General features: G+C 48.3%; 1 protein-coding gene across 1 annotated transcript in view; it reads left to right on the forward strand.

The window, feature by feature from the left end:
- Positions 1-705: 705 nt before the first annotated feature.
- LOC147042210 (uncharacterized) overlaps positions 706-26,108 on the forward strand; it is a 31,732-nt gene continuing 6,329 nt past the window's right edge. The window contains exon 1 of the mRNA XM_085938025.1: positions 706-826. Coding sequence (XP_085794151.1) covers positions 806-826 — 21 coding nt within the window. The 5' untranslated portion in view covers positions 706-805. The remainder of the gene's footprint in view (positions 827-26,108) is intronic.

Below are 26,108 nucleotides of genomic sequence, written 5' to 3' on the forward strand. Positions count from 1 at the left end.
GCCGCCACCATACAGGACAATTACTCACGTTAAACACCAACAGATGCCATCTTGATTAAATTTGACCGCACATACACAAATAGATGCAAGAAGAAGGAGAGGGGGGGTTGTGGAGATGTGTGCAAAAGGTTTTCTCACAACATATGATGTCGTGCAGGTCATCTGAAGCGGGATTGAATCTCAAGACCCCCCGCCCCCCCCCTGCTGTTACCGTCTTGTCCACAGACCAACGTGGGAAAGGACGTCCAAGTTTTTACAATGTAGGACGTCCTTCAAGGTCTGTTGTGTGTAATTATAGAGAAATAAATCTTTTGCGTGAATCGACAGACATTATATAATTATACACAAGTGTTTGAGTGGACACAAAAAAAATCCGAAGCTATATTGTACCCTTTGTTGTCGTTTCAGGGGACGACATTGCGGTCCCAACAGTGGCGGCGACCTGCGCTCGGTCCGCCTGTTTGTTTACGGTCTCCAGACGCGTCGGGGCCCGGGGCCCGCACGGGTCTGATGAGGCCCACTCGGGACCCATCTCATGCCCATCTGTTTATTCTGCTGGGGGCTGCCCAGAAGGGACGATATGCTCAGGCCTCTTAAAGGGACACAGACAGGTAAACACAACACACACCTGAGTTGAATTTTGAACAAAGAAAAAAAACATGTAATTGACAAGAATTGGTTTAGTTTCAGATTGTAACCTCATAAGAAGAAAAAACAAATGGCCGGATGATGGAAACTTGTAACAAATTTGATGGTACCACATTGCACGTGGCCGCAAAGTGATGAAAAAATGTGAATATCCAACATGAGCCGAAACTTCGAAATGGTGAGTTCAAAGATTTTGAGTCTTACAGCCAACAAATGTCTCAAGAAGCTTTCACAAAAAAGACACAAGACCATTTTAGGTTCATTTTGGAACACAAACTTGCCCATGAGATTTTGTTTCTGAGACCACTTGTGCTAGACAGACTAAATTAGACTTTTGTAACCTTCCGCGGCCTTACACTTTCCCGGCAAAGAAAAGATTCGCTATTTAACTCGGAGGCCCTCCGAAGCGAGACGCGGCGATCGGAAAGAAAAACAGCAGCAAACTTAAGTGACTTAAGAAAAGTGCGAGGCAAATGAGGGCTTGCCATCGCGTTAATGTAGAGCAGGCGTCCTCCTCCCCCTCGCCGCTAAATCCGACGCGGAATACACGGAATGATCTCAAAGGCAAACGCTGCTTGTTGGTGGATCTTTTTATGTGGAGCAGAAGGAGACTTGAAAAGTGATACCTCGGCGTACCTGCTTGAAAGCTTCTCTTCCCCCCTCAGCGAGGGATTAAGAGCACAATGTTTTTTCCTTTTTTCCTTCCTTTCCGTTTTTTTCTTTCTTTCTGTTATTCTCTGCCGCCGCCGCCACGGCGCTCCACCCTCCTCATTAAAGCCCGTGCATATTCTCCCCGGAGAGTCCTCCAACATTACAAGTCTTCTCCAGGTACAGCTCTCTAGGGTCCCCTGGCTCCCTCTCATCTCCTCCCCCTCAGCCCTCGCCGTCCCTCGCCTTGCTCGAGCCGCCCCCGCCTCGCCCCGCCGCCCTTTTTCTCCCACCTTGCCGCCACCTTTATCTCGGCGCACCTTGCGTGGCTCCCTTCGCACTTTTCCCCCCATCTGCATACGCTGGGGCTTATTTTGAAGTTGCGGCCCACAACAGATATTCAATATTAATGAGGACCCTCATGAATTTTTGAGCTCTAATTAGACGGCTCTCGCTTCGTTAACAGAGAGGGTTCAGGGCGAGGAATATCGTCCCCCCCCCCTCCTCTTTGTGATGTCCCGCACCGGCGATGGCGACGGGACGAAGACGTAACGAGCGGGCCTCATTACGAGACAGCTGGCCGTTGCGAGGTTGTATCATCTCGCCGAGCGGTCGCCTGCTGGGCCGTTATTTAGCTATTCTTTTTCATCGCCTCTCCAAGTGATGCAACGGCCCGGGATGCCTTCCGGTGTTGCGGCATAAACAACGGTAGTGCCACGTGAGGACGCCGGGCTCGCCTTTAAAAGCGTCAGGACGTGACTTCTCGAGTCCAAAACTTGTCAAATATAAAAGAGGTGTCTGCCAAGTACTTGAGCTCATCAAGCACCCTAATGAGAACAAGCAGTGCTGAAGACGAGTGGATGGATGGATTCACACCAGTCGCTAGCTCTTAGTCTGAAACGAGCGACTGTCAGGTAGAACAAGACGAGCGCCGTGACTCGACTCGCGTTGCGGAAGCGTGTCACGAGCATGTGTCATGTCCACCCGAGTGCCTCCATCACACGCTTCTCCCACGTGAAGCCGAATTTTCCCCAGAGCTTCCGAACCCCCCCAACCCCAAAAGGTGTGTCAGGATCCACAACGCCCCCACCGCCTGGCGCCGCTATGGCACCTACTCGTGCATATGCAGATGAAGGAGGACGCAAGAAAACAAGGCGAGGAGGAGACGCGCACCTCTGACAGCTAGCATCAAGCGGGCGGCTGACAGAATAAGGGCGGCGATGATGATCTGAGACGTTGCCATGTGAAGGCAAGGAAGAGGAGAAAGGCTTTTCTTTTCCTTTTCCACGTATGTTTTTTTTTTTTCATACCTGTTTTTTTTTTTTTTACACGCACACCCCCACTTGACACGCCTGACTCGTGTGGCGTTAATCTCCCCAGAGGGAGGCACCCCCCCAACCCTCCCCGTCGTGGTTCGCTTCTCCATGTTCCACTCCTTTCCCCTTCTTTCTGCTATTTCCATTTCAAAACCCATCAAAGGCGGTCACTAACGACGCGGCCTTTCATCAGATGGATGATATCGTGACGCTCTCGCCACGTTCCCCGTTTAATCCCAAGTTTGCTTCTCCGAGCAAGATGTCGCCGGCGGGTGGGTGGTAGGCAAAGGGGTGGGTGGGTAAAGCGAGCGAGCGAGCAAGGGAGGGAGGGACGTGCCGGTGGCTCTCCCAGGAGGATATCTTTGTCATCCGGAAGCTTTTACACTTTTACACAACGCTCCAATTCGTCAGCCACGCTTCGGGAAAACTGTAGAACAACACGCGTGGGACAAAACATTAGGCACAGCTGCACAATGTGCTGATCTCGTCAAAAGTACCCAAAGTTGTTCCGCGTCCGGACGAGAGCTGCCCGGAGCGAAAAGTAAATATTCTGCTTGACACGTTCTGTCACAGAACACAATATTCTGCCAAAGTGTTCTAAAATGGCCGCCATCTTGGCTTTGCTGAGTTACTAAGATTTACCGTGCGCAGGCCCTGCGCCACCGCCGCCGCTCGGTGACCACCGATTACGGTTTCCCCACCAACAGGGCGACGGGAATGAGGCATGTTATATCACGTATCATTTGATTAGCCTCACCTGCCACGTAACCCGTGCCCTCTTTTACTGTAATTACGGCGAGGTGCCGTAATTGTTTGGTAGCGAGGGAGAGGAATTTGCTCGCTCTCTACTCCTCCTCTTCCTCTTCCTCCACTTCAGCCCCAAAAAAAAAAAAAGGGACCCTGCCGGTTGCCTCGCTCGCAGCTCCTGGGGTAGTGTGCTTTTTATTATTTTTCCAATTAGAGTCAATTGACCTGACAGAATGGAGGGCAATTAGTGATATTTCCCCCTCCTTGCGGGGCCCGCCGGGTAATTTGCTGGAGGTTGTCGCCGGCGCTTTATGCGGATGCGGCGCTCCGCCCGCCACGCCGTCCCGGAGCATAATGGCTTATGATTTGGCCCCGCACTTTCTTCCTCCTCCCTAGTAAAGTACAATTACAGACTGTTGAAGGGTGTCATCTCTTTGAGTATTTATGCGGTGGCGGTGGCGGGAGATGAGATCCTTCCTGGATGTTTGGGGGATTGTTTCCAGAGCGACGGCACAAGCGCTGTTGGTTTAACAAAATGCTCAGCAAAGGAGGCATAATGAACGCATTCCACCGCGCCTATGCGGGAATAACTCGAGCATTCAAAGATTTACGGGGGAGGCGGCGGCAGCGTTCAGGAGAGCCGCCCGGTTTAAGTCTCGCTATTGACGAACTTGATGAATGGCGCTTTGGTACCCGTACCTGCAAAATAGAGAGGATGCGCTCTACCGCAATGGCCTCCTCGCTCCACTTCCCCATCACGTTATTTTTTACAAGTCAAAGGAAGTCAAGAATCAGCTTGTCACGGTACACCAAAAAGGCGGCATTTTGCCAATTCAAAACATGTCGTCACAAAAATTCCACATTATCGCATCCGTATTGTCGTGCAATTCTTTGTTTAAGGAATAAAGTCAAAGAAAAAAAACACTTTATTTTAACATTAATTTTGATTTTTTAATTTGGTAACACTTATTTTCAAGTAATCTTGCAACTTCATTTTTGTTATATATTATATATATATTTTTTTTTTTCTTTTTCTTAAGCCTTGAACAACTCCCGGAGGAGGCAGCATACGGGAGAGCTCGCCGGATTAAATCTCCCTATTGCTAAACTTGATGAATGTCATTTTTGTATTCGTACCTGCAAAAAGACAGGATGCTCTGTTCCACAATGGCCCGGTCGGCTCCCCCCGCCTCGTTTCAATCCCGCCATCAAAAAAAAAATATAATCTTCCCAACTAAGCTCGCCTTGGCGTATCACTACCGCTGAGTCTCTAAAGCGGAGAAAATCTCTTCAAAGTGCCGCGCCACAAATAAATAGGCTTCATTTACCTTCTTTTTTTTTTTTTTTGTGCGAGGCAGTCGCACCGGGGCTATAAAGGGCCGGCGAATAATAGCGGCGACTTGCGCGGTGATGGAGACGACGGCGACGCGGTGGGTTAGCGGAGAAGAAGCGGCGCACATGCAAATTGAAGGATGCAAGGAGAAAACATGTTAGATACCGCGGGGTGAAATTTATTCCATGCATGCGAATATTACACACGCTCCCCCTCGACATAAAGCGCGACATTCACTACATCTGTTGTGTTAAGTGACTGTAATTTAGGTGACATTGGCACAAAGCCTCTTAATGTAGCCCCGGTGGACCTGCCCCCCCCCCTCCACATATATCCACCCATCCACCACGGGTACCACGCGGGACCAAACCGAGGCGTCTCGCAGCTGGAGCGGCGTCAAGCATCATTTGCCTCCCTACGTGATTAATTACACTTTGATCACTTGAATCCAAATCGGATTCATTTCACCGGCGTGTCAGGCGGGCATCAACCGGACGTTTTTTTTTAGTCCTAATGAGCTTTTAACATATGACACTAATGTTGCGCACATGAGAAGTGCCGGAACGTTTGCGATTAGAAAGTAAAAACAAAACAAATGCAGTAGTAGTAGTAGTAGTAGTAGTAGTAGTTTTGAACCCTGCACCAATATGGCGGCAAAGCACTTCAAATGGATAGGATCATAAAATATCAACGCTTCAAGCATGTACACAATCACAAAAGCGTTTTTGTGAGTTCAATTCTTCAACAAACAAAACACCTTCTTAGGCTAATCGGTAGTCTTAGCTAGCATGCTAAAGTAAATAGCATGAGCTGATTTTATAACGCACGGAAAAAAAACGTACTCTTGCACTTAACAAAAAATAAAATAAACTCACTTTTTGGACTCTAGACAACATAAAAGTAACGAAGTCAAGGACGGCCAACAACAGAAGACATCTCAAACGCTATCATTGAATTAAACTTGACAATAACACACAGAATCCAGCAGATGGCGCTACGGTAATCCTTTAATCATTGTAAATTTCATTATGTATGCATTAGCGCAGCTAAGGTGTTGCCCAAAAGAAAAAAAATGTAGTCTGAGTTAATCCTTCAATGCAGGAATGAATTTAGGTCTGCTGATTTGCGCATATGAACTTTACGTCGTGTGCAATTTTTTTTGAGGGCGGGGAGCTTTGAAAATGTGGGTTTACCACTTTATGAAACTTTTTGATGGTTAAATGTGCTTCTGAGAAACACCTGAAGACACCAAAGCAGGTACATTCCTCCTTCGCCTTTAGTGGAATTCCAGGCCTAAGTGTTTGTTTTGGAAGCCGACTGCTGTCAAAACGTCCTGCTAATCCCTCACACGGGTCGGGTCACGACTCGGTTTGCGATACCCGCAAGATTTACTGTTGGCTAATTCCTCACTGATGAACGAGGAAGTGACCTTTGTCATTTTTAAAAAGAAGTTATTTTACTAGACGGTCGACAAATGACTGTCATAATTCCTCGGAATTGCGTCAGAAGTGGCCGCAGGGGAGGCGCCAAAATGCTTTGACCTCGGGAATGCGAACGTGAGTGACTACGGCAGAACGCGAGGCAAGCGTCAGCGGTCGCCTATGTACTGTACGCGCACGCCTCGAGGCCTCCAACCTGTCCAACGTGTCAGCACAACCACCTGCAAGTGTGGGAGCGCGCAAGAATTTGATGCTACATTTACACTACCAGTCACACACACACACTTCTCATGAGATCCAATGCAAAATGTCACTCCAGTGGCCTGGTGGAGTGGTTGGTGGTCCAAATTGAGAATCAGGCAAAATCTCCTTTCAAAGCAAAATGGCAGACTTTATTTATTTAGAACAATCTTTAAATGGCCAAATACCAAGTGGACTGACTTTCATGTGTCTTTTCAGGAATGGCTTCTTGAGACTTTTGTTTTTGTGGTCACTGATTATGTGTGAATTAGTCAGTGATTTTCATACTTGTTGATATATATTGTCTATATATACACATCACATACTTGAAGTCACCTATCATAGGACTACAAATGTAAATTAGCACTGTATGCTAACTCAGACACATTTACACACTGTCGTTCATTAATGTGCCTTGTCTCGTTTACGGTAAGTGCACGACACTGACATCATTTGAATGCTTTTTGTATGACACATCGTTGCTCCAAAGATCTTAAGAATGCAACGGTAGGTGACACAAAAGAGATGCTAAGCTTATTTTCATACTGTTGTATTGTTAAACAACACATTGCTTGTAAGAAATTATCCCAGACCCTCCATAGAATGCCTCCTGTCTGTCAAAAGTAACTAAAAATATTTTGTGAAATAATTTGATAATAATAATTAATAATGATAATAAATAATATTTCTTCATAATAATAATTCCTAATAATAATTTGAATACAATCACGGCCCAGCAAAAGTTGCAGCCAAGAAGCTTTGCGACGAGCTCGGCAACTGCGATCCTCAAGGGCGAGAAGGGAGAAAAAATAAAGCAAAGCACACAACAGCGGTGGCCTACATTCTCGTCGAGTGCTTTCAGCGCCAACGCGGCTTATTTTCATACACCATTAATTGCTTCAATAGATTGCCTGTTGAATTCTTAATGTGCTATAAATTCCGTGTTTGTTTGTTTTGTTTTGTTTTTCGCCGGCATCGGGCCTCGCATTGTTGTCGTTGTCATCGGTGGCCTTGGCACGAGCGAAAGGCAAAAGAGAAAAGAGAAAAGAATCCATCGCCTGTCTTCTCGGACGCCGTGTCGTCGGACTCACGTCTCTTTTATGTCTCCGGCCTTGTTCTTTGTGCTCGTCTTGACAATACCGAGGCGAGCGAACGCGAATAATGGCGGGGAGGGTCACCGAGTTGCCAAACGGATTATCTGGCGGCGCGGCGACAACTTGAAGGGACATTGACGCCTTCTTCATTTTTTTTTTTTTTTTTTTTTTTTGTGTGCCGGATGAGTCGTCTCCGCGGGGCTTTTACCTGTACCAGCTGAGCCCGTCTTCCAATCCATTTTAATGCATCACCAGCAGGGCTTTTCCTCCTCGGCTTAATTCGTACGCCGAGACTTTGCATGTTTTAAGCTCTATGCAAATATTATTGGATTTTCTAAGGATTTGGGCGGATTTTCTGCCATGGATTTTCCTTTACAAATGTCTTTAGAAAATAAAGTGAACCTATTTTATTTAAATTCGCTTTGAGAAGCCAAACAAATATTTAGATGCCGGAAATTTTTTCAAGTGAGGGTCCCAACTTTAGTTCTTTTTGTTTTTCCTCCAATATTTGGCGTTGACTTTCGTCTTCATAATCCTCATAATGAACCGCCATCGGATGGGAGCGTCGAAGAGCGGCCATTGCTTTGCTCGGTTCTGGCCTCTGCCGCAGTGACTGAACTTGCAAAACTGGCAGATCTATTGGCTCCTTCTAACTTTAATTGAATGGCACCTCTCCACAATGCTCTGGTTGTTTAACAAAAGCCATAATAGCATCATGCTATGCCTGGAATTTAAGGTGCACGTGTTTTTGATCAGTGCTCAGTTTGTACCGTGGTGTATACTTGTCCCATTCTGCCATCTTTGGAAGTCGAGCGTGCAAACCCAACCAACAGCTTTTAAATATTGGATTTTATTTAAAAAAAAAAAAAAAAAAGCCTACTTCATGTCGTTGCTCACACCCGACTCTCTGCCTGAAGCTCTCACAGTTTGGTCTGTTGGTGGCTTTTTGGGCCTGGGGGGGCTGCGGTATGGAAGGGGTTGGGGGGGGATCGTGACCACAAGCTAAAGCTTGATTACAGCCCTGGCACGAGAACAGAAAGCGGCGGGATGGAAGGCTGGAGGGTCCTGACTAAAAGCAGCTGTGGGGCGGCTGATGGGAGGGTGGCGGCAGGCTGGGGCGAGCGGGGCGGGGTGCCGGGGGGGAGGAGGAGGGGCGGGGGGGGGGGGGGGGGTTCAAGGGCTCAAGACGACTGACCTCAGCAGAAACGCACATGGAAGCGCTAAGACGTCCATGACTTGGCGCGTGCGCCGCTATTAATCATTTGAGAGCTTCCTGTTTGTACTTTTACGTGTGCTTGGAAGCAGAATCTGGACTTTGGCTCCGGAAAATGGCTGGAAAAAGCTGAATAGGAAATAACCGAGCGTCTTCGCTTGATGTCTTAGGCATCCTTAAAAAAAAAAAAAGATCACAGTATAATCGGATGACAATCTTTTCTAAAGGTGACCGTTCTCATAACCATTAGCAAGGCGTCTGCATATGTATGCGCATAAGTACACCTTTTAGCATTGTTAGGTCACCAAGCAGGATGTGATTCACACTTGGAGTAACTCTTCGTGAAGCTTTTATCTATTCAGTGCATAAAAGGGGGAAAAAACCCCATTGTTGGGAATAATGATGGCTCCTGGAGGGCTCCCTAATGGCAACCGAGTAGTTTAAAGGCTGATCAGGCCTTTGTACGTGTCCAACGTGGTTCTCGCCCTTCCACGAACCTTCTGGTCGGGAGGCTAAATCCGGAAGCGCCGCTTTGCTATTTTGTTGGACGCATCAGCGGATGATACAAAAGGCCTGTCCGCCTGCTTGTTGACTGACAGCTGGATGAAAGCAGGACGTGGGCACCGGGGTGTCTTAAAACGGCCCCTCCCACATCATCCACGGCGTCCAATGGGAATCGTGTCGCACACAGGACTCGGGAGACGTCGCCGGCTTCCTTCCGCGTCGGCGTGTCAAGCGGACTTGGGTAGCGTTGTTTGAGCTCGGCATAAATTCGGATGCGCAAAACATCAAAGGCGCCATATAAATGCCTTTCTCTTCATCTTGTCCTGCTATCTGTAAATCACCCCCCCTCCACCGCCACCCCCCACTCACCCCCTCAGGGCCGGCCTTATTTACATTTTCAAATCTGCATTTTTCATATAGATCTGTCTGCCTCTGATTTTAATATCAGTGATGTTTCCCACGACACCTTTTGTTTTATTATGCATTATGAATTTCTTCCACTCTTACTCCACCCTCTCTCTGTCTCTCTCCTTGTGTCGCTCGCTCCCCATCTTTTTCTAATCCCTATCCCCCCACGCTGGCTTTATGAGTCCCAGCCTTGTATCGCGGGGAGGGGAGATTTATCATTTCAATCTCATTTCAATAAATAAAATAATCTCTCTTCTCCTGTACGTGACAGCAGCTAATAGTATTTTGTTATCGCCAGCGAAACTTTGCAGACTTAGTGCGCCGGGGCTCAAACGCTTGGCACGTGATGGCGGCGGAGATGGCGCTTTTTCCCCCGCACGGGTTTCACCACGGTCGGTTTGCTCAGGTGAGCCGACGCGGGGCTTCTCGACATTTCTAACGATGGAATTTGGGACTTTCCTTCAAATCCAAAAGCCAATATGTAGGTATGAGCTAGTGCTGGCGAACCCCGGCTAGCAAAGCGCTCAGTTAACGCGTTTGGCCTCCCGCGGGGGTTGAACACAACGTCCCGCTCGGCGCTCGCTTAATCGCACTTTGCCCGGGTGTCGGACGAGCCCTCTTGTAGCAATCCCGTCCTCTTAAAAAAAGCGAACGGGCCGCACTCGTGTAGGCTTTTATCTGCCGGCTCTTATAAAAAGCGCGCCCGCCGCTGTCAGGCACGCGCCCGCCAGAACAAGAGCAGCCATCAAGACGACAGTTTTATTTTAATTGCTATCTCCCCTTCCCCTCGCGGTCCTTCGCTTCCCCTTACCCCCGGAGCAAATCAACAGCAAAAAATGTAAAAGGACTGACAGGAAAACAATTGCGTTTCAAATTGAACTCCCTGCAGAGTGTGTTCACTTCCTTAACCTGACAATCCACATGGCAGTGCGGGAGCCGCATCGAGGAGGCGGAAGGAAGTCAGGCGGCGGACGGGGCGGGGCGGGAAGGGGGGTAGGGGAGGCTCGACCGTCCTTTTGAATATGTGTTTTCTGTTTATCATTAGCTGACTGGGTGCTTCATCATTCGGCGAAAATCCCTATCTGCTGAACATAAGGCCGAGAGACAGCGGGGAATCAATCTTTTGTGCTTGGGCAGATAAACACAGGACGCAATCAGGGGGAGACGGAGCGACGGAGCAGGCCGCGGGACTCACGCCGCCGGTGATGGATGGCGGAAGTGAAAGTGTCAGGATGGCATTATGCAAATGGGGGAGGCATCCGAGCATCGCCCCGGTGATTATGGGAGATGGGAGAGCAGCCTGTGGTCCCCTTGGCACCCAGGCAGCCATTTTTGGTGGGGAGGTGGTGTCTGGGGCTCGGGGGGGGGGGGGGGGGGGGGGGCGCTGAGTGAAAAGGGGGTTGAGGGAGGGAAGAGAGTGTCACGGTATCATTCCCTCGTACGCGCCTCCCCCCTTCCCCCTGCCGACTCCGAAGCGGAGAAATAAGTCCATAGCTGAAGGAGAGACACAGGTGTCATTTAGGGAAACAAATGACCGTTGCTCGCCTTTCCTGACGAGGGAGGCGCACCTCCAGAGCCGTAGCCAGGCAACTAAGGCAGCAATCATCCCTAATCATCCCTAATCAACTGGACCCCAAGTAAAAGCTCCTTCCAAGAGTCCCGCTGTGAGAGATCCACTTGGGTCAGGATGGGTTGGGTTAGTTTGCTTGGTTAGTTTGCTCAGATTGGTTCATCTGTTGCTTGGTTGGTTCAGTTTATGAATCATACTTGTTTGAGTACCGTTTGATTTGAATTGTGGCTAAGATAGCAATTGCAGTGTTTAAGTACCAAAAGGCTACCTAGGGCCGGACGCCGGCAGACTCGGCACCTCAAGCACAGCCCAGACCGCAATCAATCTGTGGCAACCAGGACAAGTCATCAGGATTTACCAGAGGTGGGAGACTCGAGTCACATGACTCGACTCGGGTCAGACTTAAGTCATCCAATACTGAGCCTGTTTCTCTCAGTGAGAGTCTGCAATGAGACCCGGCGGTATTGCAATTGTGCTGTCACTTCTCCAGCACACCCGTAATGTCAATGACAAGTGCGTAGGACATAATGGTCCCGGACGTATTCAAATGAGGGGCATGTTGGGTACCTGAGGGAGTGTCCTCGCCCCAGAGAGGGGGGGAGGGGGGGGCAGTCCCTTCTGCACCATTACTGCGAGATTGGATGAAGATGGAGACGTGGGGAAAAAATGAGCTGATGGGGGACAGTGCAAGGAGAACGCTGCTCTGATGATGTATGCGCCACCACGACAAGGCAAGGATAGCAATTTTTTTTCTGCCAGGTTTTCCTTTTTGTGAAATGTGAAATTAGCAGCTGGCATGCGACGAGGCCGAGCGATTGGAAACACGACACTCGTTTTGTCGTCCATTGGGCGCTCCCGTGTCCTTTTTGCGTTTTTGTCCTCCAGCGGGACGATGCCAGAGGTGCCCGTCCTCCACCTTTCCACGTTGGCGCTCGCCACCGGCGCGCCAGACAATAGCTCCGGGTTCCGCCTGATTGGATCCATTTGCATTGGACACCTCCTCTGCATATTGATTGATGGGTTTAATCAGCGAATCAGGGGGAGCGCTCAGACATCAATCTCTGTCAGGGCCCTGCCTTTCTTCCGAGCCTGTGATTCCCTGCTAGGACTCATCAAGGGAAGCAAGTTTAGACAGAGAATGACAGAGGTGGCGAAAGGGAAAAGCGATGAAAAAAAAAAAAAGATAAAAAAACTAGGAAGGCGTGTGCATGGGGAAGTGGAAGGAGAAGCTATTAGATCTTGGCTGGCTTGTTCCGATCGGTCCCGTCAGAAGTGGACCAGCCGGAGCATAAATGAAAGCCTGTCCGACTATGAAAGCGAGTTAGGGCTGTTCGAGTGTGGAATCCTCCGCCAGATTACATTTTGTGTACCCATCATTAATTGATCGCATGACCACATTAGGACCGTTCTTCGGCGCTAGAGACGAAGGCTAAAGCCATTGGTTGTCGCTTTTCTGAATCGCTCTGCTTCAGTTGATAGGCAGCGTTTTGAACAACAGTAAGCTCAGCGACGTGATTAGAATTCAACGCCGGTGCGCATCCCTTCAAGGCCCCCCCCCCAAAAAGCCTATTTTGAACTGTAGTTTAATCAATCTTTTCCTTTTGTCTGTGAGCTGCTTACTTTTAATTGACTTTGTGTAATTATCCGGCGAGAAGGAAGCGAAGGATCTGGCAGCTCGAGGTGTCATAGGTACACTTTCACGTTGACACGGGAAAGGCATCAGGGGTCCTTGTGCATCCCCAGATGAGACACACAATGGCAATTGCGACTCAATTATCACTTTCGCTCTCTCTATATATAATAAACAAGGCGCGGAATGTCATCTCTGCGAGCCTTTGCGCCAATACTGTGATTGTCACAACTCTACCTGTCGTTGGACTTGTGAAGTGACGCAAAAAAGAAAAGTCACGTCGGGAGGAAAAGCTTTAGCTTCAGTCGAGCTGAGGAAAGCAGACCTCTGCTAAGGTCTAAATAGGAGGGAGGGACAAAATATATGCTACAAAAATGTTTGTGCCCGCCCAGTAGCAACAGCTGGAACGCTATTCACCTAGATTTGATACGGTCTTATTTACCGTTACTGCTTCTTGTTTTTTTTTTTAAAGATAGCTGAAGCAAATAAGCCTCTGGGTAAGTAAATGACCAAATAAAAGCCCTGCCACTGACGTGGGTCCAACAGCGGCCGGGTAATAGTCACTGAAAACTAGTAAAGAAAATAATAAACAGTCCATGAAGTCAAACATTTGTTTTTTTATTTCCTCCATTAAACTCAAATGACTTCCTGTGTGAATGCGGACGCAATGCAAAGGGCCCCATAATAATCCCGCTCTGGAGAAAATAATAAAAAATGAAAAAAGAGAAGGAAGAAACTTTTAATACCCGCCGCTCTTAATGACGACGCGTGCAATTAGAGCGGCTGCATTTTTTTCCCTTTTTTTTTTCTTCTTTCCTTTCCCCCGTTTCGCTCTCGCCGCGAGTCACAGGAAAACAAATAAAGCGTCTCGATTTAGAAACCTTATTAGACTTTGGAGTCCCTGAGCAATTAAAGTATTACAAGTGAAGTGCCTCCGCGTTCAGGGGTGGTCCGCGCCTGCCTGCTTGGCTGCCAGTCCGCTCTTTTGCAACGAGACGCCTGCGACCAGTCACGGGTGACTGTACGTGTCCTAACAGGTCCGGTCGGAAAAGGAATCAAGTTAGCGTGGGAAAAAAATGGACAGTTTGTCTGTCTCACAATGGACAGGATCTGGGTTCGAATGCCAAGGACAATGTCCGAGGCCTGTCGTTTGTCATCTGGTGTGCTGGCGATAAATACATTTCATCATTCATCCTTTAATTTTCTTTGGCCGACAAATTGGCTGGGTGTCCTCTCGCGTAACAACATGCCCCCCCCCCCCATACACAATCTCTTTGCACCCCCTGATTTGATGTCTTATCAAATTACTAACCCGGAGGAAATGAATGGCTGCCATGTGAGCGGCGCCATTGATGTAGTTTCACTTAGCCCCAAACACTCTGCTCCTAATTGAATGATTAGATTCCTCGCCGCTTTGCGCTATCTTTCTTTCCACCGCGCTAATTGCATGGCGGCGGCCAGAGGAGGACGTGAGGGGTCCCGATGTATACGGTCTATAAAATAATAAAAATAATACAAGCCAAATTTCTACATATAAATACAAAGTATATCAATGAAACGAAGATGATTCATCTGGATGTAATTGGATAGTTCACATGACAAGCCTAATTCAATTTGTTATGGAGAATGAAAGCTCGAACAAGAAAGGGGCGGCACCGTCTGAAAACGGAATATCACAGGAAAAATACTGCAGTCGTTTTTCTGCCGAAAAGCCTTTTGAAGTGAGAAAGAAATGCTGTACTTTTAGGTAGTTTGCGTCAAACTTTGTTAGTGGGTTAGTATAGTGCATCTTTGATACATGCATTGAAAAATATACATTAAAAAAGTATATTAAAAGCTCATATTTACCACAGGACCGCCACTAGGGGGGTGTGATGAGGCTTTTAGGACAGGTGTTAGACTCGCACACATGCATGCACACACAGGCCGCGAAAAAGTGAATGTGATCACATACTTAAGCAGCTCCACCTTTGATCTTGAACTCCCTTGGTACCACTTCTGGTCCGGGCAGCCTTCCTTTCCTCCTTGGCCACATTCACCCGCAGGCGCTACTAAAGCGGCGTATCAATATTTGCCATTTGGCGTTTAGCTTTTCCAGTGGATTAGCCTTCGCCCCAGCACGTTTCTTTTGGCGGGCGGCCACGAGCTTTGATAACAGGTTCTGTCTTGCTCCTACATGTGTGCGTGCGTGTCTGCTCCGCCCTCCGTCAATGAAAGAAGCACGACGGTACCCTGCGGGACACCGTTGAGCAGCCGCCACTCTTTTTTTTTTTTTTTTTTTTTTTTTTTTCTCTCCCCTCAATTTTTAACAGCTGCTGTGAGCGTGATGGATGATTTGCAAGCGAAATAACGTGTACGTCGTTTGTCTAATTGGACAAGATTGCAAGCAGAACGCTCGAGAGAGGGAGAAAATGAGACAGAGATCATCAGGAACATGTTTGCGTGCATCAAGGTCACGCCAAAGCCTTTTAGAGCGCCTTGTCGTTGGCCTTGAGTGTGTACATGTGATAAGAAAGAAAAAGTCAGGGGCGGGTGCTTGTTTGGTTTTAGTCCGAGTTGCGTTTACTGTACGCTGGAAAATCAGCCATGTTGCTCTCATGGACAAACAGATGTGTTCAAAGTTAACAAGCTTTCATATTTCCAGCCCCCTTCATCCTTTGATGTCTACTTTTGCGGAGTATCAAACCGTGCCCGGACATGACCACCCCCTCGCAGCACGAGCCCTCCGGCCCCCGACGCTCGCCAAGTCCTACCTCGCCGCCCCGTTTATGTGCCGCGTTTGTGTAACGGCCGCGTTCAAATCGGCAGCATAATTAAAACATGTTGATCCCTTCAGTCATGGTGAGTGGGGGGAGTGTGTGGGGGGTTTATTAATGGCACAGTGGGGTGGCAAGGAATGCTAATATCGCATGAAATGTTGGGTTAGATTGGCGCTCACCTGCGGGCTCGCAAATGTGTGTGTGTGGGCTTTCATGTAAATGAATTTGTCTATAGAGATGGAATTAATAGCTCGGGGGGGTCATAGGGATAATGATTCCTTCACTGACTCCTGTTGGAGTCAAATGGTCCGGGCATCTCGTTTGCGTACGTTGAACACAGAAGGGGGCGGGAGCTTTAGCGAAGTGGCCATTTTTTTTTTTTTTTTTTTTTTTTTTTTTTACGACAGCTCCAAATGACACACTTTGTATTCACGCTATGCAAATTTGCAACCGCGTGGTGAGATCTCGTTGATGGACTGCTGCTCCCCGTACGTTGAACACGAGAACATATCATTAGCTCATTATATCACAATGTTATTTTATGGCTTCCGTACAGGGAAGAGAGCTGGGAGGTAAGGGGATGGCAGAGGTGGCAGAGGCGGGGGACTCGAGTCACGTGACTTGACTCCAGTCAGACTCGAGTTCATGATTTTTTTTGACACAGTTTCAATTAGTTTTCAATTTTCACATCTATTTTGTAGTGCTTTCTTTCACTTTGTTAACTTGAAATAACCTGGTTGGAGACTCTGACTTGATTCTTGCTGCAGTAACTTGGCACTTAGTTGGAAGTTGAAGACATGAGACTTGGATACAACTTGCACACGTGACTTACTTCCACCTCTAGAGTTGGCCGATGTATGAAAGAAACGCCTCCCGATAACCTCGTTGACCCAGCCTGCCTGGTCAAGCTCAACCTGTTGAAACAGTTCTGTATGTGTGTGCGTTTCCCTCTTTCTGCCCCCCCCCCCCCCCCCCCCATCCTGCCACAACTGACAAGACTGCTTTCAGGCTTCATTCCAAAGTCCCACACAAAGCTGCTTTTAAGTGCATGCATGTCAAAGGTGTACTAACACGCCAAAGGCTGGGGAAACGACGTGCGCGCAGGTGTGTATGGCGGCGCGTTGAGACGTCGTCAAATACACGCATGCGTGTAAATGTGCATGAAAGTGTCCTAAGTTGTAAAAGCGGCGAAAAAAGATATGAAGCGGTGTAAAAAGGTGCACACGGGCTGAGGTGCGCTGGTGCGTCAGTGTCCAAAATTGCATTCAGCTGGTGTCCCTGTCTTGGGCCCGATGGTGGGAACAGTGGCGAGGTGACGCCGTCTTTTTGTTTGAGGTGGATAAAGGAGGCTTTGGAAAGTCGTTCTTGCTGTAGGCCACGCTTGTCCTCGGCTGTGTTGTGTCGGGGAGGTGCCGCCGGGGTGGGCCCGGGGAGTCCCTCACACAAGACAGCAGGGCAGAGTTACTCGCCGCGGGGGTGCAGGCTTTGGAAGAGCGCCACTGTTGCAAGGAGGACAGCGGATCGTGTGCATAAGGCGTTTAAGGGACGACGACGCGGCTCACGTTTCTGCTCCGATGTCACGGCGGGTCAAGCATTGTCGCGCCGGTCTCGCAATGCAACGCGGCTCGCGGCGAATGAACTTTCAGTGCACTCGCAACCTGTCTGACCTTTTAACCTCCAGCCAGGCCGTGTTGATTGAACCTCCCCCCCAGGACAAACACAATGTTGATTACTCCCTCGCTGAAACCTCACCTCCATTTTGTCTCTTCTCATTGAAATGACCCCTTTTCACCCGAGAATCACTTTTTTTTGTGCAAAATGTCACCCTCTTTTTACAAGGCGGGAGGGAGTAAGCAATACGTCTTGAAGACCAGAACGTCTGGGATTTGTTTAGAAAATCCACTCGCCTAATGCTAAAGTGTACTCTGAAAATCATAGAGGGGCTAACGTAAATTAGGATCAATGTGATTGTAATTAGGAACCCATAACAAACAGAAAATTCTGTCCAGCAATTACTTGGGCACATTTATCTAGCTAAAAGAAATTATATCTATCCAGTAATGTTTATTAACATTGTATTCTTTAAAGTAAAGTTTTATGTAATAGCTCGGTTCTTGATTATAAAACCTTTAATTGTTGTAAAGGAAAAATTGTTTTAAAAGTGCCTTATCCCATTAGAGTTAATAAGCGTCTTAATTTATTTAATACAATTGATTCAAACAAGACCAGCAGCACGCCGACAGTTTAATATGTAACTGTTGGCAGTTTGTCTTTTAAGTTACCTAAAGGTCAGGGTGAGTTGCTTTGATTTGAGAAAAGTGTTTGAACAAAATCATTTTTGTCTAATAAAAAATAAAAATACAGTAAAATGTTAAAAGAAGAAACAAAGAATTAATTTCCGCTCCTCCGAATGTAACTTGTGATTGTAAGTAGAGTTGACTCTCTTTCTTTGGGAGTGGCAACACTTCTTTAAGCATGTCGACATGTATTACGGAGAAAAGTGAGCATCCAATTAGAAGGCGTGTAAGTGTGCCTCGACAACGCCAATTAGCCGCTCCCCCCTTCCTTTTACGCGGCGCTCCACGGCCAATTAGAGTCTCGTAATAGGCGCTCAGCCACAGAGCCGGGGTTCAAAGGTCGCCCTCGACACGGCCCTCCAGACAGAGGGAACATGTCAAGGCTCGTTTTGTCCGGAGGGATCCACTTCCCGTTAAGATTCCAAATGAGAGGGTGACTGCAGAATATGCCCGGTCGTAAATATGAATGCTAATAATAGCCTGTACTGACGTCATTCGCGACTTGCCTTTCATAAAAATACGTTTGTCTCTTCACAGTCCAGTCACATACACAGCAACTGTAATCACCTGTTTGTCCATTCGCACGTCGTGGCGTAAAGTCAGCACGTTTTTGGTCCGAGCAGTAAACTCTTTGTTCGGACCGGCGTAGCCGCCACATAAATCTCGCCTCTGCAAAGCGCTTTACGGGCACCCAATGTGTGTTTTATGCCTTCTTTACGAGTGTGCAAAGGCCACATCTTGAATGACACCGCCTTTCGGAAAGCAAGGAGAGGGTAAAAAAAAACAAAAAAAAACACGCACGCACCAAATGCATTTTACAGGCTCGTTTTCTCCAACACGTGCTTATTTTTCACGTAGAGCAAACACGAGTTTGTTAAGGGCCGCTCGTTCGGTTCACTTCCCCTCCCGGCCCGCTTTGCCGAGTAATTTTTTCGAGTGGTCGCGCCGCTGGTGATTTATTAGCCAGGTAATGAGTGTCGGGCCAATTGGCTGCTAAAGTGCTCAACTGCGGCCCCAGAGAAGAGCGGACAAATTGATTCTTTTGTCAGCCGAGCCTTGAATGCTAACATTTAAACAACCCGAGAGGTTGGCAGGAGTGTTGATAGTGCGATGCCCCACTGAAAAATAAATAACACATCGGCTCCACACCAGCAGGTGACAGTAGTGGGTGCAGTAATTCTACATAAACGTCATGTCATGTCATTCGTGTCGTGTCGTTGCGTGGCTTGAAACCGATATGTGTGTTCTCGCTTGCTTTGGAATTGGCGCTGAACTTCACCCCCGCTAGCCTTGCAAAACTCGTCCAAATGGCTCGAAGGAGCGTGCTCCGTGGCACTAAATGACAACAAATTTGGCAGCCGTACCCAGCGGGCCTGGCAAAGCCCGGCTGGCTCGGTGTGAAACGTGGCAGCAAGCTCAAACATGGCGGTTGGCGGCCGTGCCAAAGCCGGCTTGTCAAATGCGACACGGTGGAGGGCGCGTGACGCACTAAGCGCATCTTCATTCCCACTAAGTGCCGGTCCAGCGTGTAACACCGACAGCCTGCTTGAAATGGGATCATTCGGAACTCAAACGTATTGACACATCGCGACTCCAAAGTCAGCAACAGCTGTTGTCTAATTTCTTGAACATTTTTAAGGGTGTGGTGAAGCAGAAATAATCATGAAAGAAAAGATGGGCATATCCCATAATAATGCGTTGTGACTGACATCTGTCAGACTGCAGACTGGCCCTGCAGCGCTTGCGTCTGGCTCGCACTAAACTTTTTCTCCTCTTCAAACGAGAGGCAGAGACCACCCGCAACACGGCTGGGCTCTGATGTGTCAACAGGCACAAGACGTACGAGCGCGTCGGACAAAATGGTTTTGGGCGGTGTCACCGCTTCTGGCAGGAAGACAAACGTACAGATACGAGACCATCTCGGTTAGTCTGTCTTTGCAGAGGATAAAGAATACACGCCCGTGAATTTTTATATGACGTCCCTCTACGCTGGGTCATTAGATGTGCTAGAATCCAGACGAGTCCATAGACACACTATGATGAAACTTTCTATTTCCGCAGACTCCATGTGTGAGAAAAGGTAAATGTGTGTTTCTGTATTTTTTTATGGAATGGACAGATAAGATCCATTGCGAAGCCAGCAGACTTAAAGCTGATTAGCATAGCTTAGCTCAAAGCAGCAAACAGCTTACAACCCCCCCGCCCCCAAAAGAAAAAGATGTAGCCAGCAGTCCCTCTTAACGCTCACTAATTAACATCTTTCATCTATTTAGTGGCATTGGTGTGAAAAAAAAATGTGCGAATTTTTTTTTATTTCGGAGCGTTGAGGGTGCCAAGCGAGCGGCAGAGACCTGGTAAAGATAAAGCCCGCCACGTTATCGGCATTTCGGCGGGCGCACATCAAACGCAGCAGATACACGGTGTTAATTAGCGGCTGAGAAGCTGAAAGGCGGGCTAGCGTCGCAGCTAGCAGTGGCACCGGCGCTAACTTGAGGAAACGTCTCGCGGCTGCCGCGGCACTTTGCTTTTTGGGGGACTTTAAAAAGAGCCTGCAGTCAAAAACTGCTGAAATGGGGAAAATGCGTTGAAATCCATTCGCAAAATTTGGCAGAAAGAAGCCATGATGGAAATAAAATGTCTCCATCGGTAAAGTCGGTAAGAAAACGTTTGAAAGCGTTAGCGTAGCCACTTGGACAAGCTCGGCGTGCTGTAGCGCAGGTCTGCCACATAAAGGCACGCTCCTCGTGAATTACTTAAGCCCTCGCGCTTCTCCTTTTTGTTGTCGTCGCGACAACAAGACTGCTCGGCCGGCCGTATCTCGCCGCGTAAGCGCTTCCCCTCCCGTGACGGCCAATTTGCATATCTAGAAAGTATTTCCTAGTAAGTGGAGCGACTGGCGGGCGGGCGGGCGGCCGCTCTCGGGAGAGGCGCGCAGACACAGATAAAAATTTGTACCAAAAAAAAAAAAGAAGAAACGAGCGCGTGAAGAACAAAAGCGGCGTGCGGAATCTCTTTCATGACACGGCGTGTTCAGAACCAAAGTCGGCGGTGCAGCCCACAAGGGAGGCGACTGCTGTGCCTCTTAAGTAACAAGTCTGTGTGTGTGTTAGTGTCAGCACATGTCAGGGGTCCTTGCTTCAGAGTCTCAGGGGGCGTCGGCCTGGTTACTCCGGAGCGCAGTTTGCGTGAACTTTGACCTCCTGAGAGGCCCCCACTCCACTCATGCCATTGTTGCAGTCCTTCAACATGGAGTGGTCAAGTTCACTGTCAATACACACGCACACACCGTGTGTAGGACATTCTCTCGGCGTTTCTCTTTTATTTATTTTTTTGTTCCTCCCCATCGGTCGTACGTGTGATCATCTTTGTGGATAAGTGACGCTGACAGATGAGCGTGTCGTTGTGTAATTAGCGTGCCGGTTCTCACCGTCGCCGCCGATAACCGACGCATCGCTCGGCCCAGTTTGCGGCGCGATGCATAACAAATTTGGCAACAAAACAAAACCTGACGGCAGAAGCCCTGAAATGGAAGGTCATGTGTGGATTTTTTTCTCTTTTTGTAGGAAGTCCTTCTTCATGCTACTTTTCCAGTTAATTCAAAACATTACGTTATTTTGTTATCTGACGGCAGGCGCATTAGCCACACGCATGCACGGAAGCGAGCCAAAGAGGTGCTAATGCGCCTTTAAAGCGTCTTCAAACGTTTGAAGGGCCGCTCTCAGCGGGGACACCGAGCGACTCTTGTCGTCTTAATTATTGATGGCGCTCTTCGAGTGGCTACAATGTCACTCGCACGCTCGCTCCTTCTGCGAGTCTCAGGTTTGGCTTTCGTGGTCTGTAAATCTTGGCAAAGTCCGAGTTGTTTCCTTCCTTCCTTCCTTTCTTCCTTCCTAGTTTTGCCGGGGTAGCGCAAAATGCAAATACATAGTTGATACCTGCCTGCATACTTTAGTGACAACCGCGAGAGAGTCCACCCCACCTGTAATTAACTGAGCGGCGAGCTCTCGGCGTTGGGACAGCCGCCAGCTCGCCGCAGCCTTTGGAGGGGCCCTTCTGGTCCTTTTCTCACGCGCCGCGATTAAAAGACGGCTGGGTGGCAAACCGCACTGAGGCTGTGGCTGCAGGCGGCGAGCAAGCACGGCGTCATCCAGGAAAAACATTGTTAATTATGTTTGACAGGTATCTATTAAAGTGCATTCTTCGACCTCGGAAGCCCGCTCACATCTATCGCAATCTAAACTGCTACCCCAGTAGGTCCGCTGTATAATTACCTTTATCTGAGCCGGTTGGGCCAGTTGATGTTTTTTTTTTAGACTGGCCAGTGTCATTGTTAATGGCGTGCCACGCTTTAAAAAAAAAAAAGATTGAAATGCCGTTTGGAAAATACGTGGGTGGTTGACCAAGGCCTCACGAACAAGTGCCTGATAGAATCTTTTTTTAGATGTATTTTATGTTTCTTCTTTACCAAACAGTACCACGAATCAGAGTCCGGCCACTTGGTAGCAAAACACTGGAATTGTGTCGCCGGAAACTTCTGGCGTCAATCCAGCTCGAGAGGGCTTTTCCCCCTTCCCTTCGCACCGGCGGCGTCAAATCGAGCGAATCAAAGGCATGGAATCACAAGGCAAGATGCTTTTTAATGAGTTATTCAAGGCCTCTTTTCACTATTAGCTCAACGAGCACTCCAGCGTCTCCCCGGCAGGTTCGCTCGGCACAATAGCGGCGTGATTGTAATCACGCACTTGATTTTTCGACCCGGTAGCCGAGACGTGAGGAGGACGCGTCTGATTGGGTGCCTCGTCTGTCTGCTCATATGGACGGACGCGTGTATGTATGGTGACCGCTCTCGCTCATCGCAAAACAACAAAGAAAGGAAGAAACTTTTTTTTGAAGATGATGAATAACACTAAAGTCGTCAATTATCCTCATACACGTTGCGGGAAGTAATGTTGATTTATGGCTTATGATCAAAACCCCCTTGGAAATATAATGGTATCACCCAGAAAAGTTTTGACATGACAGATACAACACGCTTAGTTTTGTTGGTCTCGGTGAAGTGACGTGGTCGTCGCTTTGATAAAAACGGCGCATCTCATGATTGAGTCCATTGTTTCCGTGCCGTAAAGTGTAATTACGTGGCCGAGCTAAATTCAAATGTGCACAAGTGGAGGTGTCACTCACACTTAATAAGTTCTTAATGAGTAAACGAGCGTGTCCAGGCTAGTGGCACGTTTAAATGTACTTTAACATTGACCCAAAGCGAATCATTGAACTCGTTGCCGTTGTTTGTTCTATGCTGTGATGGTGTGATGGCCAGTAAGTGTTTTATTATTTTTTGGGTTTGCTTTTTTGCTCTTCAAATGTTGTTGTTGTCTCGAAACGGCGGTTTGAGTGCGTGGCCACCCTGTTGCTACACCTGGCGCCTGCCGAGGCCCCAAAGGGGAATATTTGATCCAACATGTAACGCTAGCAGGACAGACTTGTGCATGCTCTGGGCCGTAGGCGTTAACTGCTAAAAAAAGAAAAAAAGAGGGGGGGGGGCATTGAGTGTTTCCTGGCTCAGGCCTTCGTTTCGCCTTTTATGGCCGATCGCGAGATGACTGTCAGATTTATTGTTCTGTTTGTTTGGTGGCTCGATGAGCAAAGTGTAACGCACGGCGCACTTTAAATCGGGCATTCGGAATTTGGAGATGAGGCGGCGTTGAAAAATGTTAATGATCAAATGAGGCTTAAATGATAACAAATTATTTTATTAAATAAATGCAATAAAACGAAAAAGAAATTATAAATAATAAATGACAAATAAATGACAATAATATGGACAAAATGAAAATTTGTATTTTGGAATTTTATTATTCAAAATAAGTCATGTGCGCGTTCAAATGTTTGATCTTTGGCTCAGTCCACATTCCCGACATATGACGGCCTCCAAATAAGCGTGTGCCCGATGCGTCTTGACAGCTTGAAATCCACCTTGATGGTCCGGTTTCCCCGAGTCGATACTTTTAGCCGCAATTAAGCGAGTGTCCGCATCAGACGACTGCCAAAATGGGAGCGGCTGTCACTTGCGCCGCACTAATCTGCGTTTTGTTCCTTGGCAGCCAAAGTCGTGCTTCCTGTTTCGACCAATCCGTTGTATAACCGCGCTGGGACATTATGGACACGCAACAGTCGTTGGGTGTGTCCAACTTGTGTCATCGGGTTTTCCCCCAAGTATTTGCGTTTGGATTCATTCATTTGTTTGCACAATTAAATGAATTCTCCAAACTAGGCTCTAGAAAAAAAACTTCATTACCTTCCTCCCTCAATACCGCAACTCGGAAGGCCCGAGTGACTGGGACGCGATCGCCACCAAAGCGTGCAAACACGTGTCGCCGCGACACGATGGCGCCCGCGGGGTCAGCGTTGTAGCCATTCGCCTCGCTGGCGCTAACTCGCATCAAAGCGCGCACGCAGTCGTCAGGATTAGAGAAGCGTAGAGAAAGGAGAGCCCCCAACCCATTCACGGCTGGCACGGTCACCGCCGCCCGCCGCCGCCGCCACCGCCACCTCCTCTTCGGCACCAGCGAGTTTTTAATGCATCCCATTTAAGTTTAATTACTCCAATCTCGGCGAGGGCACACAGGAAGAAAAGGCCCGGGCGCTTGTGCCGAGCAGATTACTCCAGTGGCCTGCCAAGTCCGCGGCGCGCTGCATCCTAAGATAGAATTCAAATTCAAATGCGGGGCTAAAGAAAGTGCAGCTGTCACCCCTCTGGCCTGCGAAGCCCCAACCAGATCAAAGATGAGCTGTCCTCCTCCCCTGCCTGTGTAAAAATGAGCTGTCCTGGCCGTGCCAGTGTCTCGTCCCCCCGGGGCACCTAATCCTCCTCTCCCGACTCCACACTGACAGTCTGAATAAAGGCGTTAAACCCCGCAAAATAATTAGCAATTAAAACGGATGGAGAAGTCATCAGGTAGAGGCGGCTGCCGTTGCTGCCGCCGCTGCTGCTGGGGCGGAGGCTTTTCCTCCTCTCCTTCTTCTCCTCCTCCGTCGGTGCCAAGAACAACCTGTGCTTGCTCCTTTTATGGCTGAGTGACCTTACTGAGTCCTATCGCGGCGCCAACAGACTTCTTGGATGTCGCGGGAAGTTTCTTTCCACCCACCGAAAAAAAGGTAGAAGCAAAAAAGCGCAACCTGTACGCCAGCCAGACAAAGTTGCGCCAACTTGCTTAATCTTCCCTCGACCTGGACCGCTTTCAGCGTGCACGCTCTTGATTGGCTTAGACTGACTTGAAGTTCACTTGATTCCAACTCATACTGACGTGGAGAACCGGTCGCTATCTTTGACTTTGACACGAGCGGCTTGACTCGATTTATAATTTCGCATTAAACGATACTCTGGTGCTGCAATGGATTGAACATGGTTGGTGCGGCAACACGTGTAAACAGACAATCGAGCTGAGAGGATTTGATGGCTATGATTATATATAATTCTACCACGTTCTCGCCATAGTTCATGTATTTGAATCTGGAAAAAAGTCATGCACCATGCCCATCGTGGCGGCGTCCTAATTGAAGCTATTGTAGCCTAGCTAATAGCCGAGCACGGTGGCCACAAAAAAGGGCCCTCTTCACCTCCTAATGTGTCGAGATTGAGAGCCACTCTGACATCACACGGCCTTGGAGCACAATGGCGGCGAGGCCTCCGAGTCTGCGTCGGTGCTCGCGCTTCAATAACGACACCTTTTCTTTTTTTTCTTCCTTCCTCTCATATGCACGCCTTCTTGTTTGTCCTTCACGGGGCAATTATCGAACAATGTCGTCAAAAGGCTTTGGACTTATTGCGGTCTGCTAATAACGAGCAGGCGCAGACTAAAGTGGGCTCTCTAATGAAGATGGCCTGGAGGCCTTGTATCGCTTTTATAGGCAAATCACTTTGTTTTGTTGCCTTTGTCCTCTCTAAATGATCAAAATTGTCCTTCCACCTTAAAGATCGTCTGCCGTCTTTCAAGCAGACGCTGAAACGTCGGGCCGTCAAGGAAAATGCAAATGAACGGAGAGCGAGCGCTTAAGATTGACACAAACGTGTTTGTCGAACGCCGCTCGATTTGATTTGCGCACAAACGGCGTTTACCTTTCGCCGTTGCTGATAACTCGCATTTGAACACTTTCTCCAAAGTCGTTGCAACAATAGGGCCGCCCAAACGGACTTTTCCATCAATAATCGGACGCGGTTAAGCGTTTCTCCAGCCCTTAAACGTCTTTTAATGTGCGACGCAT

Source organism: Syngnathus leptorhynchus, chromosome 18 (genome assembly GCF_054491065.1).
Source record: "Syngnathus leptorhynchus isolate UIUO chromosome 18, UIUO_Slep, whole genome shotgun sequence".
In the NCBI taxonomy this organism is placed as follows: Eukaryota; Metazoa; Chordata; class Actinopteri; order Syngnathiformes; family Syngnathidae; genus Syngnathus; species Syngnathus leptorhynchus.